Source organism: Ursus americanus, chromosome 21 (assembly GCF_024610735.1).
Source record: "Ursus americanus isolate L20-20 chromosome 21, mUrsAme1.1.p, whole genome shotgun sequence".
In the NCBI taxonomy this organism is placed as follows: Eukaryota; Metazoa; Chordata; class Mammalia; order Carnivora; family Ursidae; genus Ursus; species Ursus americanus.
In genome coordinates, this window is record NC_142147.1 from 44,626,992 (window position 1) to 44,646,368 (window position 19,377).

General features: G+C 53.8%; 1 protein-coding gene across 1 annotated transcript in view; it reads right to left on the reverse strand.

Moving 5' to 3' along the window:
• Positions 1 to 561: 561 nt before the first annotated feature.
• FCGBP (Fc gamma binding protein) overlaps positions 562 to 19,377 on the reverse strand; it is a 42,974-nt gene continuing 24,158 nt past the window's right edge. Inside the window, 11 exon segments of the mRNA XM_045806581.2 lie at positions 562 to 706; positions 709 to 928; positions 4,281 to 4,664; positions 9,156 to 9,355; positions 10,363 to 10,936; positions 11,204 to 11,775; positions 12,616 to 13,159; positions 13,591 to 14,207; positions 14,600 to 15,173; positions 16,160 to 16,497; positions 18,001 to 18,142. Of these exon segments, the coding sequence (XP_045662537.2) occupies positions 657 to 706; positions 709 to 928; positions 4,281 to 4,664; positions 9,156 to 9,355; positions 10,363 to 10,936; positions 11,204 to 11,775; positions 12,616 to 13,159; positions 13,591 to 14,207; positions 14,600 to 15,173; positions 16,160 to 16,497; positions 18,001 to 18,142 (4,215 nt within the window). The 3' untranslated portion in view covers positions 562 to 656.

Genomic DNA, 19,377 nt, shown 5'->3' on the forward strand with positions numbered 1-19,377 from the left:
TGTAAATGATAAAGCTAGAATCTACTCGTCCCTCTTTCCATTTTTGATTCCTTCCCTCCATCCAATTGTTCATCTTCTCTTCATCTACTCTTTTAATTATTCATGTCCCTATCTTCCCATTTCTCTACCCCCATCCACCCATCCATGTCCCCCTCCTCTCTCTCTCTCTTTCCCCTCCCTTCCACCCACCCATAATCCATCCACCCACCCACCCACCCATAATCCATCCATCCACCCATCCACCCACCCATCTTTTCACCCATCAATAAATATTCCTCATGTGCCAGATGCCCTGGACATCTGACAGCTGCTGTCAAGAGGAAGCTCAGGGAGGAGAGGCATAAGACAGACACATTGGCATGCAGCTTAGCCTAAGATATTTATTCAACGCTCTAGCAGTTGGCCTCAGTGGATCATCAAAGGGGTAGAACGGTGTAGGGGCACACAGGGACATTGTGCACCCTCCAATTATTGCAATCTCCAGGAGGGTCAGGTCCTGAAGTCCTCATTCCTGGCAGATGACTGATCAGCTGTCACTGCAAGAGACAGACTCTTAGCACTTCCTCTTGCAGACTGAGCACTTACCCCAACCATTGCCTTCCCATGGGGACCCACAGGCCGCTGCCCCAAGCAGCCTGGCTCCCATGCTCTGTCCCTCACCACAGGGAGAAGTCCTGCACCTTCCAGCTTTCCGTTGTCATCTTCCGGAGTCATGCCCGTCATTGGTCTGGTCCCCATCAAAGTTTCCGCAGACCCCACACAGCTTCCCAGAATGTTCTTCACTGACCATCACCGCCAGCTGCCCTTTGATGCCAAGATGCACCTGGACCCCTGCCTTCTGATTAACACTCACGGAGCCATCGGGATTCTTTTGTATGGACACAGATGCTGATAACTCAGCTGGGAGAGCCACATGGATACCATTCACCTGGTGGTGGTAGGGGAAAACAGAGGTGAGGCTAGAGCCACAAAGGAGCTGGAGGGTTACTAGCATGGAGAGTCCAAGCAGGACAAGTTGAAGGAGCAAAAGCAAAGACACAAGTGCCAAAAAGAGACGTGGATGGAGGCACTGTACTGAGGGATGCGTACATAAGCTAGCTGGAGAGTTGGACAGATGGTTAAAAGGACAGACAGTGGACACAGAGATGGGTCAATGGATAAGTAAGGATGCACAAAACATTGCAAGGGCATCTGGGGTGGTGAGGAGCACTTTGTACCAGATAAACATACAATCCAACCCCAGCACTGTCCTGTCTGGTTCTGCTCTTCAAAATGAAAGAACACTTGTGTGTGTCCTGTAAGTTACTGGTTCCCTAACAAGAGCAATTTCATGAATTATTTTTTCAATGCTGATGTCCAAAGACAAATAATGACCTAGAAAGTATCATAATCATGTGAGAAAACTACTGGTTCTCTGTCATAAGCTGTGGACTCAGTAACCTTGGGAACCGTACGAGTATTTCCTTTAAATAACAGTTTTTTGTTTTTATTGAGTTAATCCTTCCAGAGTTAGACTCCCTAGAGAAACTTCTTTGAAATAAAAGTTCTTTTTTTTTTCTAAATGATTTCTGTCTGAGTCTTCCTCTGCCAGTTGATTAGAAAGATAGGTAGATATACCTGGATGGATGGATGGATGGATGGATGGATGGATGGATGGATGGACGGGTGGATGTGTGGATGGATGGATGGATGGATTGGTGGGTGGATGGATGAGTGGATGGATAGAAGAAAGGAAAGAAGGAATGGAGGGAAGGGCAAGGGGAGGGAAGGAGAGAGGGGAAAGGGAAACAGAGATAGAAGAATAGATGGCTGGAAAGAAGGAGAGAAAGAGAGATGGATGTATGGGACCCCTGGGTGGCTCAGTTGGTTAGGCGTCTGCCTTTGGCTCAGGTCATGATCCCAGGGTCCTGGGATCGAGTCCCGCATTGGGTTCCTTGCTCAGCAGGGAGCCTGCTTCTCCCTCTGCCTGCTGCTCCCCCTGCTTGTGCTCTCTCTTTCTGATAAATAAATAAATAAATAAATAAATAAATAAATAAATAAATACAATCTTTAAAGAAAGAGAGAGAGAGATGGATGTAGTGAAGGATAGTTGTAGGGGTGGATGCAAAGTTTCACCAGGCTTCAAGCTTTGGAAGTGTAAGAACTGGGTCTGAATCATCTGTGTCACTCAGCACATGGCCTGTTGTAGAGGGAGCAGGGCTGAATGTATTCACAAAAACGACCTTTTCCTGGGAATCCTCTTTGGGTGGCCAGGCCCCATTCTGGGTCCTGGGGAAAAAGTGATGACCAAGATGGACAGGACCACTGCCCACCTGAGGATTATATTCTAATGATGGAGAAAGGCAATAAACACAAACGAATAATGGATGACTTCAGAGAGCGAGAAGTGTTTTGAAGGAAATCAAAGAGAGTGATAGCATGGAGACTGGGATGGAGAGGAGGAACTTCTGTAGGTGGTCAGGAAAGGCCTTTCTGTAGAAGCGGTGATGGAACTAAGACCTGGAGGACAAGAAGGTGTCAACTCCGACCGCCTGAGAGAAGAGGCTTGCAGCCCTGGGAACAGCACATGTGAAGGCCAGAGGTGGGAACAAGCCTGGTTTGCTGAAAGGTCAGCTGGGCCTATCATTAGCATAGCTAATGAGGGACAGAGTTACCGGAAATGGGGCTGGAGGTCAGCAGGGGTTAGATCACACAAAGCCTTGTACCCAGGCCAAGGAAGGGAGGTGGCTTGAGTTTGGAATGCTGCTCCAGGAAGCCACCGTAGAGTTTTCCACCTGATCCGATTCCCATTTCTAGAGCACCTTCTGCTCTGTAAAGAACTGTTTCTCTCTATAGAGGGTCAAGGGGAGGTCAAGAGTAGGTGTCTGTCAACCTGAATTGTGGATCAAGGAGATGGCTTGAGAAAAGGAACGATTGGCTCAGACCACCCTAAAGAGAGAACGCAAGCCTCCCTGTTTCCCGCAGGGCTGAGTCTCGGCCCATCTCCATGCGCTGGTGGGGGGATGCAGACCATCCACTGAGGGGGGTGTGTACAGCATCGGCTGTCTCTCTCCACTGAACCCAGAAGACCCCAGTGGATGTCTCTGCAATCAATAAACAGGTCATAGAAATAGGGAGATGCTCATCTAGGAACTTTAGTGCAACCTGGTGTCTGTGTTTGGGTCTGGGACACTCCCACGTGGGCCATGAATGATTGGCCCGCAAGTCGGCATCAGCTCTGTCTGGCCAAACAGATTCTCTCTCAGAAATCTGGAATAGGGGTGGCGAGAACCATGGGGTTTGGCAAATGCAAATGTAAGTGAGAGGAAGTCGAGGGACAGAAGGGACGGGGCACCAGGGCTGGAACAGACTCCTAGAGGCAGACAATGACAGACATCGTCAGAGTCCAGGAGAAGTTCCTACCGAACACTGCACTTGGACATGATCGTGGCCCCTTGTGTCCACAGTTACCCCCAACACTTTGTTCCCACCAACGTGGCTGAGAACTGAGCCTGGAGCTGATGGGTTCAAAGCCTGGATCTCTCCCAGGCACTGTCCTAATGCCTTGGATGAATGATTTCATCTTCTTGAGCCCTCGTTTATCCTCTGTGTAAAATGGGGATAAGAATAGTCCTTGGGGCGCCTGGGTGGCACAGCGGTTAAGCGTCTGCCTTCGGCTCAGGGCGTGATCCCGGCGTTATGGGATCGAGCCCCACATCAGGCTCCTCCGCTATGAGCCTGCTTCTTCCTCTCCCGCTCCCCCTGCTTGTGTTCCCTCTCTCGCTGGCTGTCTCTATCTCTGTCAAATAAATAAATTAAAAAAAATCTAAAAAAAAAAAAAAAGAATAGTCCTTGTCTTTGTGGGGAACCACAAAGAATGAAACTGATTTGGTGAATAGCAAGTCCAAAAGATAGAGGTATGAACCCAGATAATACCTACCAGGGCACCTGGATCCAGCCACGCCTGAGGCTCGACCCCTGGATTTTCTAGTTCTGGGGGCCAAAATATTCCTTTTTGCTTAAAGCAATCTGAATTCGGGTTTCTGCTGCTTACAACCTATGGAGCTGGTTAATACTATGATCAAAATGACTAATAGACTTGAGTGTGTTTTCGTTCCTCAAGAGCTCAGCCAGAACAGAGAGATTAAGTTTGGAAATACTGACACAAATACCAATCCAGAGACTAAACTATAGAGATCTGGATAAAGAAAACGCAAGGCAGATGGGCAGCCAGGATTGTAGGGACACGGCAGCAGGACGACAAAAGCCCATGGGAGATGTGCTCCCATGCCCAGGCTTACCCACACTCCGTTCTCTGAGCTCAGAATCACCAGCCCATCCTCGAAGAAGATGTGAACCTGGTTCACAGATCCAACTTTGCCTTGGCAGGCCTGGACGACAGCCACCACGCGGAACCAGGGGATCGTGTCTGGTAGCCCCGGGCAGCGGGAAGACAGCTCGTAGATGCCCTGGGAGCGGAAAGCTCCGCGGGACCCATCGAAGGTGGTGAGGTTGGCATCCACAGAGAGGGAACAGAGACCCTGGGGGGCCCAGCAGTTCCGGGCCCCGGCCTGGACCTCACACACACGGTCTGACCCGCAGCTGACTGCCTCACACGTCAGGCCGGTGCTTGGGGAACAGGAACAGCGCTGGCGGCAGTCTGAGCTCAGCAGTGAGGAGTTCACCTGTGCACAGAGAGAGGGGCCAGGTGGCCGGGGTGCGGCGGATCGCACCTAAGGCCGCAATCTCCCAACCCCTCGGTATCCACACAGAGTGAGCTGGCAGCAACTTCCATTGAGAGCCATGGAGTTTACTTCCCCTTCCCCCAGGAATCTGGGTTCACCTTGATGCTATGCTTTGGTTGTTATAAGACAGCAGAAACAATGCCGCCCCATTGGTTGGACCTCATAAGACCTCACAGATTTCTCTCTCTCTCTCCCTCTCTCCCTTCCCCTCGTTTTTGGAATCCTGCCCATAAGAACAAGCGTGGGCTAGTCTGCTGGAGGATGAGACCCCACGGAAGACAGACAATGATCCCAGCTGCTACCACTGTATGCCAGCCAGCCCCCAGAGACCTGCCACAGGACTATCGATGAATGAGTGAGCCCCAGAATCGCGGAAGAGCCATCCAGCTGAGTCCAACCCAAACAGGAGACTCCCAGAATCATGAACTCAACAAACAGTTGTTTTAAGCCACTGTGTTTTGGGGTAATTTGTAACCCAGTAAAAGCCAACTGATACCAGGTAGGACAGAGAGCCTAGAGTCCTGACATCCACAGCCCAGAACACAGGGCCCCAGGAACCCAACTCCGGGAAATAATTTTTTTTTTCTCCTACCTGACTGGCTGCTCTCTCCTCACTGCATTTTCAGTTTGGTCCTCATCTCCTAAATCCTTAACTGCTATTTTGCTCAGAGTGCAGTCTTTAGGCCTTTTCCTTCTCTCTGTGTTCACTACCTGGTGATCTCATCAAACCTCATCAAAACTAAAAGCAGTGTCTGATCCTCATTCGGACTCTGGTCGGGGGGGGCGGCGGGTAATTGTCGTAGAGGACATTATTGGGACCACTGGTAAAATTCAAATAGAATCTGTATAGTGTTGAATCAGTGTTCATTTTCCGATTTTGAAATTAATCACATCATAATCATGCACATGAATTTCCTTATTCTTAGGAAATCCATGCTAAAGTACTAAGGGGTAAAGGGGCACCATGACAGCATCACTCTCAAATAGTTCAGGAAAAATGTGCATATATACTTATTTAGGGAGGATGATAAAGCAAATGTGTCAGGACGCCTGGGTGGCCCAGTTGGTTAAACGTCTGCCTTCGACTCAGGTCATGATCTCAGGGTCCTGGGATCGAGTCCCGCATTGGGCTCCTTGCTCAGTGGGGAGTCTGCTTCTCCCTCTCCCTCTGCCCCTCCCCCTTGCTCATTCTCTCTCTCTCTCTTTCTGTCAAATAAATAAATAAAATATTTTTTAAAAAAGCAAACATGTCAGAAGGTCAACAAGAACCTAAAGGAAAGGTACACAGAAGTTCTTTGTATGAGTCTTCCAAGCTTCCTTAAGTTTGAATTCTTTAAAAATAAAAGTCTGAATACAGAACCCAGAAATGGACCCTCAACTCTATGGTCAACTAATCTTCGACAAAGCAGAAAAGAATATCCAGCAGAAAAAAGACAGTCTCTTCAAGAAATGGTGTTGGGAAAATTGGACAGCCACATGCAGAAGAATGAAACCAGACCATTTCCTTACACCACATACAAAAATAGACTCAAAATGGATGAAAGAGGGGTGCCTGGGTGGCTCAGTTGTTAAGCGTCTGCCAACGGCCCAGCGTTATGGGATCGAGCCCCACATCAGGCTCCTCCGCTGGGAGCCTACTTCTTCCTCTCCCACTCTCCCTGCTTGTGTTCCCTCTCTCGCTGGCTGTGTCTCTGTCAAGCAAATAAATAAAATCTTTAAAAAAAATGGATGAAAGAGCTAAATGTGAGACAGGAATCCATCAAAATCCTAGAGGAGAACACAGGCAGCAACCTCTGTGACCTCAGGCCCAGCAACTTCTTGCTGGACACGTCTCCAAACAAGGGAAACGAAGGCAAAAATGAACTACTGGGACTTCATCAAGATAAAAAGCTTTTGCACAGCAAAGGAAACATTCCACAAAACCAAAGACATCCAAGAGAATGGGAGGAGATATTTGCAAATGACATATCAGGTAAAGGGTTAGTATCCAAAATCTATAAAGAACTTGTTTGATAAGTTCTTATCAAACAACACCCAAAGAACAAATAATCCAATCAAGAGGTTGGGCAGAAGACACGAACAGACATTTCTCCAAAGAAGACATACAAATGGCCAACAGACACATGAAAAAATGCTCCACATCACTTGGCATCAGGGAACCACAAATCAAAACCACAATGCGATACCACCTCACACCAGTCAGAATGGCTAAAATGAACAAGTCAGGAAACAACAGATGTTGGAGAGGATGTGGAGGAAGGGGGAGCCCTCTTACACTGTTGGTGGGAATGCGAGCTGGTGCAGCCACTCTGGAAAACAGTATGGAGGTTCCTCAAAAAGTTAAAAATAGAGCTACCCTACAACCCAGCAACTGCACTACTGGGTATTTACCCCAAAGATACAAATGTAGTGATCTGAAGGGGCACGTGCACCCCAATGTTTATAGCAGCAATGTCCACAATAGCCAAACTGTGGAAAGAGCCCAGATGTCCATCGACAGATGAATGGATAAAGAAGATGTCACACACACACACACACACACACACACACACACACACACACACATAATGGAATACTACTCAGGATCCAAAATGAAATCTTGCCATTTGCAACAACATGGATGGAACTAGAGGGTATTATGCTAAGTGAAATAAGTCAATCAGAGAAAGACAATTATCATATGATCTCATGGATATGGGGAATTTAAGAAACAAGGCAGAGGATCATCGGGGCAGAGAGGAAAGAATGAAACAAGACGAAACCAGAGAGAGAGACAAACCATAAGAGACTCTTAACTATAGGAAACAAACTGAGGGTTGCTGGAGGGGAGGGGGGTGGAAGGATGGGGTAACTGGGTGAGGGACGTTGGGGAGGGTATGTGTTGTAATGAGCACTGGGTATTACATAAGACTGATGAACCACAGACCTGTACCCCTGAAACAAATGATACATTATATGTTAACTTAAAAAAATAAAAATAAAAGTCTGAAAACATTAAAAGAAATGAATGAATGTAACAAAAGAGCTAAATACCATCTCTACACAGATCGCTCACTCGTCTGTATCTCCAGCCCAGACTTCTCTGGTGAATGCCAGACTCACAAATCCTTCTAGCACAGGCAGAGTGGTCAGGGCTGGGATGGGGGAAGCACTTGGGTAATACCTAATCCAGTCTAGTGGATCAGGGAGGGCTTCCTGTAGTCGGTGACACCCGGAGGAAGGAGAAGTTTGGCATTTCCTTCCCCAGAAATCTTGCACTTCCGGACCTTCTAGCCTCTACCTTTTTGCCATTAATAAAACGATGGGGAGAAATGAGGATGGGATGTGGTCATTCATCTTTCCTTTACTTGATAAATATGTTTCTGAGGAGCAAGGATGCCTACTTGTTCAGAGGGTGGGTCTGGGCTGCTGGGGTGTGAATCCCAGCATCACCACTTGCTAAGTGATAGTCCTGGGCTGACCTCTCCTTGTCGCAGTGGTGCCCGTCTCATACGATTCTTATGATCACTAAATAAATCAACACCTGTAACAAACTCGGGGCATCGCAAGAGCGCAGAAAACATCAAGCACAAAAATAAATCCAATTCACTTTCAACTTCCATCAGTAGACAGATTGCTAACTTCACCACCTACTGTGCTGTTGTAAGTTGCTGGTGTTTTTACTGTATGGTGGAGGCAGAGGGTGAGGCCCGGTGCCCAGGGGGTGCCCTTCAGGCACAACGGCACTCGATCCTCAGACACCTATGGTGCCAGGTTGATGATTAACCCCAGGAAGAAAATGAGACTCCAAGAGGTGACTGTAGGAGTCCGAATAATGGCCCCCAAATATATCAGGTCCCAATTCCTGGAACCAGTCAATGTTACCTTATACGGAAAAAGGGTGTTTGCAGATGTGATGAATTAAGGATCTTGAGATGGAGAGCCTGTCCTGGATTATCTGGGTGGGACTTAAATGCAACCCCGTGTATCCTTAGAAGAGGGAGGCACCGGGAGATTTTCACACACACACACACACACACACACACACACACACACACACACACAGGAAGGGAAATGTGACAGGGAAGCAGAAATCGGAGGTGGCCACAAGTCCAGGAATGCCTGCAGTCACCAAAAACGTGGGGCTGGGGGCAAGGAATGGATTCTCCCCTGGAGCCTCTGGAGGGAGTGCCGTCCTGCCGACACCTGCTTTCTGACGCTGGCCTTCAGAATTCTGGGACAATAGATTTCTCTGGTGTGAAGCTACCAAGTTTGAGGTCGTTCGACTCAGCAGCTTCAGGACACTCCTACCGGGACTTGACCAGCACTGAGTCACCGAACTGGGAAATGGAGGTGGCTCCTCTGTCCCCATTCTCGAGGGGGTTGGTACAGAAGCCCCGAGTCTCCCTCGAGCTCCTGCACCCTCCCTGCCCGCCGCCAGCCCGCACTCACCGGCAAGTAATGGCCGTTATGGGCGCAGCCGCAGTTCTGTACGGGGACGCAGGTGCCGTGGGAGAGCAAGAAGCGGTCATCACACTCGCAGCCCTCGAAGCAGCGGCTGGTGCAGCCCGTGAGGCCGGAGAGAGCGGCACAGGAGCCCTGGCAGGAGCGCGTGCAGGTGGAGTAGTGGCTGTGGGCGGGGCACTGGAGCGCTGCGAGGGAGGAGGCGGGTGCGGCGGGTCAGGCCTGCGGCCCTCGACACTGACACTGACCAGGGCCTCCCCGCACGCCAGGATCTGGGTTGGCAGTGACAGGGATGCCAGCTACGAAAACAGCCTCCGGCCCTGCCCTATGGAGCTCATGTCAGTGGGCCCAGCTGGATCAGGGCTGCACCGGGAAGCAGAGGCAGAGGGGTCCAGGGCCAGAATGGGGGCAAATACAGGGAGTTGCAAGGACCCAGGAGAAGCCTCCAGGGTGAGGTCCTTGGCTCTGGCTGAGCAACTGGCGGATGGCGTGGCTGCCTGGAGATGGGGACTGGGGTCAGGGAATGGGAGGATCAGGTTTGGAGTAAAATGCTGATGTCATATGGGAACACAGCAGGTGTAAGGGACCCTGAGGACACCCAGGGGAAAGTGTCCAGGAAGCTGCTGGACCCCCGAGACTGGCAGTCAGGAGAAAGGTCGGGGCTGAAGACAGACAGTGTCCACTGTCAGCACAGAGGACAAATCGAGGGCCATAGGGGTGGATAATGGCTCTGGACATAGGTGCTGTCCCTGGGAGAATGAACGAGACATGGCCCTACTTTGAGAGTTTGAAGGAAACATAGCCCTAACTGTGGGTACCTGAGAGATACAGTCCTGGGCTAGGGATCTGAGGGGATATGGTCCCATCTTGGGGGGCCAGGTGAGCCACAGACAGGCTTTATCATGTGAGCTCCGGACCTGCCTGACCAGCCCTCCCGGGTCCCCACAGAAAGGGTTCAGGATGAGCCCTGAGGAAGAACTGCGTCTGCGGGTTCCGGACAGTAGGCCCCTGAAAGGAGTCTGAGAAGGGCCAGTCAGGGGGCAGGAGGGAGGCCAGCAGGGTGTGCTGTGGGAGAGGCTGGGGAGACTTCCAGAGGGAGGGACTGCTCCTGAGATGCAGACAGGACAGGAGCAGGTCAGGGGGGTGTCCCTGAGCCCGGTCTGGAGTCTTCTGAGGGGCCCCCCTGGACACTCACGGCAGAAGCTATCTGTCCTCCAGGACTTCACGGTCCCACCGACCGCCTGGCAGGCCGCCGTGTAGGCTGCCAGGCTGCTGCAGAGGAAGGTCGTGCTGCCTTTGTGGAAACACAGGTCGTACACGCATTGGCGGAAGTACTCAGAGGGGTTCAGCACTGCGTGGCAGTCTGCGAAAGGGCCCTGCGGGTCCTGGATCTGACCACAGGCCTGGTTGCTCTCATACGGTGCCGTCTCCTCGGCCGAACACACGGGACAGCCGCTGGCCCCACAGCCCTCGCCACAGCCCTGGGAGGAGCTGGGTGCCCGCCATGCGGCTCCAAAGGCATCCACGCTGGGGGCCTCGGTGCCACTGGGCAGGACAAAGTCGTCGGTCCAGTTGCCGTTGAAGTTCCCACAGAGGCCACAGACCCGGCCACGGAAGGGGCTGGGGATGGATATGAGGACATGGGCATCGCCATCAAAGAGAAGCCGCAGTGCTTTGGTTGTCTGCAGAATCGTGTTCCGGCCCTCGGCAGTCACCCGCACGCGACCCACAGCCACAGGCAGGGCCACAGCCTCACCATCAATGGTGACCTGAGTGGAAAGGTTAGCGGGGTCAGGGACTCACAGAACCATGGGTGAGGTAGTCCCTGCAGACTCCTGGGGTGGAGCTATGTCTTTTGCAGACCCTTTGGGGTTGGACCATTTCCCTTGGACTGCACGAGGGTGGAACTGTGTCCCCTTCAGACCCTCAGATCTCTGTCCCCCTCACTCGCCTTGGGGTGGGTTACAGCTCCCTCAAAACCCTCAGGGTGGGCCCTATTCTGCTCAGACCCCCAGGGTAAGGCCACGTCCACTTACCTTTGGCCCCCGAGCCAATGTCACAACCTGGCCAGCCACAGTAACCACCAGCTGTTGGAGATCACCGGCCGCATCCTTCTCAAGCACAATACTAAAGTCCTCGTCCTCAGGCTGTGGGTTGCAGACTTTGGCCAAAACGTAGGAGCAGGAGCCATGCAGGTCATAGACACGCCCATCAAGGGTAATGTAGTGGAGGCCCCTGTTGGCCACGCAGCGGCCACAGCCTGTAGGGTGGCAGGCCTGGACACCGTCCTCTACTCGGCACTCCTCGTAGGGCCTGCAGGCTGAGCCCTCCTGGCAAGTGACTTGGCCGCCCGACCCACACTCACAGCGCCGCTCACACTCAGGGCCGGGGTAGAAGGACTCGCCCAGCGGGTAGTAGAGGCCCTCGTGGAGGCATCCGCACTGGCCCACGGGCACACAGGTGTCGCCGCTGAGCACGAAGCCGGCATCACAGACGCAGCCCTCACGGCAGCTCTGCACGCAGCCCTCGGGCGCAGAGAGGCTTGGGCAGCTGACAGGGCAGGAGTCACCGCAGAGCTTGTAGTGGCTGTTGGCAGGGCACTGGAGGGCTGTGGGGACCAAGAGGGAATGAGCCAGGCAGGTGTGAGGGAGGGGACAGGGGAGGTGCGGAGTGGGAGAACCTGCCCAGGTGAATCTGACTGGGGTGTGGGGCCAAATGTATCTTGTATCTCTGGTCCGAATCCACCTGAGTATAGGTGGCTTGTGGATGTCTGACCCGGAGCCTCTGATGGAGTCTCTCTGACAAGGTTAGTGTCAGCGTGGCTCTGACCATGTGTATCTGATTGGATGAAGCTGACAGGATACATGTGACCAAGGCGATGTGTCTGAGGGAACTGTCCTGGATGATCCCACCATGAACCTGTATGTATCTACCTGGAGCGATGTCAGGGTCATGATTCTACCTGGGAGTCTCTGCCCAAGTGTCTCTAACCAGGACAGTCCCTGTCTGAGGTTATCAGACCAATTCTCTCTGCCCTTGTGTATTTCAGTGTCCGAAACAGGGTAGGTGCATGGGACCAGCTCTCTAGGTCTCTCTCCAGGGGTACCGGAGAGAATCTACCCGACCAGGTGTATCTTGCTGTGTAGCTTTCGCAGGCTCAGCCACCCCAGTCCGTCTGACTAGGATATCAACACATGAATCTCTGAGAGGGTACTGGACCCAGGGTTTCTGTCCAGGTGTATCTGAGTCTCTCCCATTGCAGTGTGTGACCTGGTGCATTTCAGTGTGTGAATGCCAAGGTCGTTTTTGGACTGGACCTACCTGGCTCAGGGTAGGCAAGGTGGTGCCTAACCCCATGGTGGAGGAGAAGGCTCTTGTCTTAGAGCACCGAGAAGGGGGAGGCAGGGAGACCCCCTACTATGTGGACCAGGCATGCATCAGTACTCACGACAGAAGTCCGGCCGCCTCCACTCGCCGAGCTGGGCCCCCGCGGCCTGGCAGACTGCCACGTAGGCCGCCACGGCAGGGCAGAGGCCTCCCGGATGGCCCTGGGCCTGGCAGGCGTCCAACAAGCAGGCCTGGAAGTACTGCTCTGGTGGCACGAGGCTGTGGCAGGGCGCCAGCGGGCCATCGGCGGCGGAGATCACGCCACAGGCATCCGGGCCGGCGAAGGCCCCCTGCTGCTCGGTTGTGCACTGCGGCGGGCACGGCCCAGGCACGCACTCCCCGCAGCCCGCCTCGCCGCCCACCTGCCATCCGGACGGGTTGCCGTCCACAGCCTTCAGGTCGTCGTCGGGGTCCTGGTTGTAGTTCCCGCACAGGCCACAGAGGGCGCCTGCGTACGGCGCCGGCACGCGCAGGCGCACGAAGCTGTTCCCGTCGAAAGCCAGAGAGAGCCCAGCGGCCGTGGTCACCACCACGTCCGCGCCGCTCACGTACGCGCGCAGGCGCGAGTCCAGCTGGTAGGGCAGCGCTACGAGCTTGCCGTCCACCTGCGGGCACGGGGTGGGGGTGGGGGGAATGAACGGTGCGGGTACAGGTTCGAATTTTGACTCCACTACCCACAGGGGTGGGGGGGGGAGGGGTCGGGTGGAACTCTGAGACTGTGATCTACCCTTCGTAATAATAATAATGATAGTAGTAGTAGTAGTAACGAGCACCTATAGACAGATGCCGCTGCTTCCCCACACTACACTCTGAAGCAGGTACTTTCCTTAGACCCATTTTATACAGGAATAAACTAAGGCCAAACTATCTAAGAAATGGGGAAGCCATTGCTCCGAGCCCTTCTGCTCCAAGGCCTATACTCCGAACCCCTGCATCATGCCCCGCTAACCTGTGAAAGGTAATCAGGGGAATGGCAAACTCCTAACTGTCCCAGACAACCCCAGGGCTGGCATGTGCTCCCATCCAGGCCCCTCACCTGCAGCTGCTGGGGCCACTGGGCACTGAGGGTCAGGCTGTGTTCGTAGATGTGCAGGGTGACGCTGCGAGTGTAGCTGACCGCCTGGCTGCCCCGGTGCTCGTTGACTACAGTGACGGTGAAGTTCTCAGCCCCCGTGGGCAGCGCATTGCAGGGCGCGCTCAGCAGGTACTCACAGTTGCCTTGGAAGTCGTATCGGTGCCCATCCAGGGTGACGTAATGGGGGTCACCCCAGGCCTGACACTCCGCTGTGCTGACAGGCTGGCAGCCATGCTGGCCCGAGGGCAGCAGCGCACATTGTTCACCTACCCCACACTTGGCAGGCTTGCATACTAGCGAGCCACCCCCAGGCCCACAGTGGCACCTCTGGGAGCAGGTGGCATCAGCCCAGAACTCACTGCCAGCTTCGTGGTAGGTGCCATTGGCCCAGCAGCCGCAGCCACCATCCAGGGGAACGCAGCGGTCGGCGCTCCACACGAAGCCCGAGTCGCACTGGCAGCCCTCGGCACAGGGGCCGTCACATGGCTTTGGGGTTGTGGGGGGCGTAGGGGACGGGCAGCTGTCTGGGCAGGCTGGGCCACAGAGCTCGTAGTGGCTGTTCTCGGGGCAGGCGATCTCTGTGGGTGGACCGAGGAGTGGGAGGGAGAGAGAGAGAGAGGGAGCGGTGTCAGGGGGTGGGGTCAGAGGATTGGAAGGAGACAGAGTTAGACAGAGACAGAGGGACAGACAGAGGGACCAAGGGAAACAGCAAGAGACACTGATAGACAGCAAGAGGGACACAGAGGAAGACCCAAACAGAGACAAGGAGAGAGAGAATGAGAAATGGAGAGGCAGAGAGACAAAGGCAGACACAGAGATAAGCGCCAAGAGACCGAGAGACAAAAACAGAGACAGAGAGATTGAGAAACAAACAAAACGACCCAGAAAGTCCCAAATGAGACCCATCCAGTCTGGCAGAGACAGGACCCCTCCCCCACCCCCAGCTCCTGCTCTGCTCCCCATTACTCACCACAGCCAGCCTGCTCCCTCCAGTCCTTAATGGCAATCCCGGCAGCCTGGCAGGCGGCAGCATAGGCGGCCAGAGCCTGGCAAAGGATGTCATGGGCCCCACCGCCTAGGCAGACATCCAGAACGCAGCCCTTGAAGAAGCTGTCGGGGGCCACATGGGCATGGCAGGCAGCAAAGGGGCCTCCCGCGCCAGGGGCCAGGGGCCCACAGAAGCCAGGGCCCTTGTACTCCTCCAGGCGATCCTCAGGGCATGTTGGACAGTTCCCCTGACATTCATCCCAGCACAGCGGGTCCCAGTCTGGAGCGCGCCAGCTGCCGCCCCAGACGGGTATCGAGGGAGCCAGTGTGCCATTGGGGAAGACTCGGTCGTTGCTGATGTTGCGGTCCATGTTCCCACAGAGCCCAAACACCTCGCCATGATAGCTACTAGGCAGCGTCACCTCCACTCGCCAATCCCAGTCATAGCTGACCTGAAGCCCGAAGTCAGTCACCAGAAGCGCTTTTGATGGGCCCTGGGTCACCGAAATTCGGCCCCCGGCCAGAGAGACTGGCAGTGCTGTCAGCACACCGTTCACCTGGGGGTGAGGGGGAAAGGAGGTAACCAGAGCTCACTCGTGTGGAGGCTCCAGCTCTGGCCCCCTGCCTCCCTCCCTCATCCTGCTATGGCTGGCAGCTGCCAAGGCCTCTATCATGACCGATGAATGGTTATAGGTCATTTGATAAGCACTGCGGACATGGCTGGAGTCCAGGCCCTGGAGAATGAAACCTCACTCTGCTGCTTTTTCTGGGTCTCTTGCTCTCCATCTCCCTTCCTTCTCTCCTCTCTCTGTCTCTCTGTTGTCTCTCCCTCTCTCTATATCTAGACTTCTTTCTCTTTCTGGATCTCTCTCTCTCTGGGTTTCTCTCTCTCACTCTGTATCTCTCTCTCTCTGTCTGGGTCTCCGTGTCTCTCTCACTCAGTGACTCCCTCCCTCCCTCATCTCCTGTGCATCTCTGTGTGTCTGGACATCTCTTCAAGTCACTTGACATTATTTATTGAGTGCCTACCCTGTTCCATACGTCTCTCTCCCCCTGCGGACTACCATTCATCTGCAACCCCCATTACCTTGGGCAGGAAGAGTGGCCCATCTCCACCCCTCCCTTGCCCGCATCCCTCTCTCCATCTCCCTGAATTTCACTCCATGTTGGAGGCTCTGGGCCTCTCATTTAGTCCCTCACAAACATTCGCGGGCTCTCAGCCAGATCCCTGTTTCACAGATAAGGAAATGGAGGCCCACCAAGAAAAGTCACTCGCCCAACGTCATGCAGCTCACAAGGAGAGTCTGGATTCAAACCCAGGTCTCTAAAAAGGCAAGTGCTGAAGTCCTACATCAAAGCCCTTAGCAAAGGGCTGGGCTCGCTTAATTCCCAACAGAGAGGTGATGTTTGCTCTAATTATTGTTGCCTTCGCCGTCGTTTTGTTTAGGGCCTCAGCCAAGAGAGAGCCTTCAGCTCCTAACCGAGGCTGGCAGGACCCCTCGCCCCCACCAGGGGGCTCAAGGGGCCATGCTGCCCGACTTACCCGGACTTTGCCGACCTCTCCTTTGTGGATGGAGATATTGAAGCCGAGGGCAGACACGGTGACGAGCCTCACATAGGACACAGCAGGGTTGCCCCGGTTCTCATTCTTGGTGGTGACAGTGAAGGGGGTCAGGCCCTGGGAGCTGCCCCCCTCGGGGCCAGCTGCTGCTAGCACGTAGTTGCACGTGCCTTGGAAGTCGAAGTCCCAGCCATCGAAGGAGTGGTAGTGTGGGTCACCCCACAGCCAGCATGTGGCCTCGTAGTTGGGCACGCACACGGCCTGGCCAGCCTTCTCCTGGCAGGTCTCCTGTGGCCGACACGTCACACCGTGGCAGGGGTCTGGAGACAGGGAGAAAGGACATTCTGGAGTTGTCCAGCCTAAGGCCGGCTGCTCCCTGGCATCTGCCCCAGTCTACTGTACTGGTGCAGGGGGCTGCTGTGGTGAGGACGGATACCAGGGGCCTCCCAGCTGAGACCCACCCCCAGCAGTTTGCTGTCCAAGACCCAGGCCCTGAGGACCTTGCAGCCAAGACCCAGATGGTAGGGTCCTTACATTGGAACCCAGCCCCAAGGGGTCCTGTTATCTGTGATGCCAGCCCCAAGGGCATCCATGAGAGGGCATCCATGGCCTTGGGGTTTTCTGTGTTTCGGACCTGGGCCCCCCATTTCCCCATGCGCCTGAGCTCCCAGCCTTCTGGGGGGCCACCCCCTCTGAGACTCTGTCCAGGAGGTTTCTGTGCTACACCAAGTTACTAGAGGAACTTTCTGGTGAGAGCTTAATCCCAGAGACCCCAACATTTGAGACCCTGACCCCTGGGGTCCCTGTATCCCCTCCTGGCTTGGGGATCCCTCTGTGTAAGACTCTGCCTCCCTGGAGTAGCTGCCTCTGAGACACTGGCCTTGGGGACCTCATTTCTAAATCCCCACCTCTGAGGGTCTCTTTGTCTAAAACTCTGTCCCTAGGGTCATTGTATCTGCGACCCGTTTTTGAATCCCTGTGTCTAGGACTCCAGCCGTAAAACTTCCTCCTCACTCCCCCATGCCTGTTTTCAGTGTATCGCCTCTCAGCTCCAAATCCACCAGTAGAGCTGGGCTTTGTCGGGAGAGAGCGCTGGAGGGTCGAGGCAGGGGGTGTGGCTTCCGGGTGCCCTTCCTGCGTTCTGAGGCACTTAGCCAGGTCCATGGCCCCAGCTGGTCCCCTGGAGAGTCACTTAGGCTCTGCCTGCAGCTTCCCACTGAGTCCGGTAGTTTTGCCATCATCCCAGCAGGATCTCCCTGCCTGCAAGCTCCAGCCTGCACAACCTCTAAGCCACTGGGCTCTGGCTGTGCCCTCCAATGACAGCCGCCTCTCGGCCTCTCTCCCTTCCCTGGGTGCCCTGCTTTAGCCTTAGGGGCGGGGTCTGCTCCTGACATGGGCTCTTCTTGTGTTCATTCATGTTCTTCTTACCCCCCAGTACTTGATCTCATGCCACGATGGCAGGGTTGGGTAGTTAGGACTGAGACTCTAAGGCCTTGCAAGTTTAAACATTTACCATCTGGCCCTTTAGGGGAAAAGTTTGCCTATCCTTGCTTTATGCCGAGGGTCTCTGACACCTGCCCCAGGAAACCTTAGCCTTGAGGGTTCCCGCAGCCTGGATTCTACCATAAGAGTCCCTGCCTCCCAGCCTGGAGGCCCTCTGCCCCTGGCCCTGGAAATCCCCAGCCCAGGGGTCCCCAGGTTCAGACCTCAATCCTTAGTCCTCTGTGCCTCCCACTGTGAAAATCAGCGTTTCCACCACTCTCTGCTCCGGAGTCCCCGCCCTCCATTCCCAGCCCCGCCTGGGCCCAGCCCCAGCCCAGCACCTTTGGTGATGCAGCTCAGGACGCCTCCCGAGGGCTCGCACACCTGTCCTGGCTGGCAGCTGTGGGCCTGGCACACCACGCCTTCCCCGGCGTGGCACACACACTGTTGCTGACAGTTGTCGATGAGTATCACCTCGTTGGGCTGTGGGGACAGAGGGTGACGGCCATCAGGGCGGGAGCTGACGATGGCATTTCTGGCGTTCCGGGGCCACAAGGTCCGGAGAACACGAAAGGGGCATCTCTGAGCAGGGCAGCCCCTTGTCTGTGAACCTAAGGCACCGTAGGGCCTTGGGGCCCAATTCATTCATTCTTTCGTTCGTTCACTCATTCATTTTTTCCAAAATGCCCACTCAATATCTGCTGTATAGGAGAAGCAGCGTGACGCAGCGATTAAGAGCAAAGGCTCTGTATCGAGCACTGGGTATTATATAAAACTGATGAATCCCTGATCTCTACCTCTGAAACCAATAATACATTGTATGTTAATTAACTGAATTTAAATGTCAAAAAAAGGGTAAAGGCTCTGGAGCAAACTGCCTGGATCTGAAGCTTGTTTCTGTTATTTCCAAACTGTACCACTCTGCAAATTACTTAACCTCAGGGCACCTGGGTGGCTCAGTCGGCCTTCGGCTCAGGTCATGATCCCAGGGTCCTGGGATTGAGTCCTGCATTGCGCTCCCTGCTCAGCGCGGAGTCTGCTTCTCCCTCTCCTGCTCCCCCTGCTTGTGTGCTTGCAAGCACGCTCTCTCTCTCTCTCTCAAATGAATAAATAAAATCTTTAAAAAATTACCTAACGTCTTGATGACTCAATTCCCTCATCTATAAGCTGCTGATCATAATAGCACCTACCTAAGTAGTATTACTTAGTTAATAATACATAGGAAGTGTAGGGGGAAGGAAAAGGAAAAGGGGTTTTTTAAAAAAATAATCCAGGTTGGAGAGGAAACAAGATGGGGAAAATGTGGTTATCACTAAAGCTGCGTGATGGGTCCATGGAGATTTATTACACTGTTCGCTCGACTTTTGCATATTTGAAAATTTTCGTAATAAAAAGTTCATATGGATGTGCAACGCACCTAGACTGTGCACATGGCATTGAAAGCCGTAACTGGCACGTGGCAAGCACCATCTATCTACTCTTTTGCTTTTGTTGCCACTTTCATTTGTATGAGGAGAAGAGCAGAGAGGGCACCTGCCCTTACAGAGCTCGTGGTCCTTGGCGGGAGACAGACTTTAGACAAACAGTCAAATCAAAGAAAGAGGAGTGTGTAGGTGAGGGTGGGAGAGGGAAGCAGAGGGAGTTAATCTGCTGTGGCACAGAGACAGTGCAGACCTGGGGAGCCAGGGGAGGGTTTAAAGTTGCAGGGCCCACGGCCA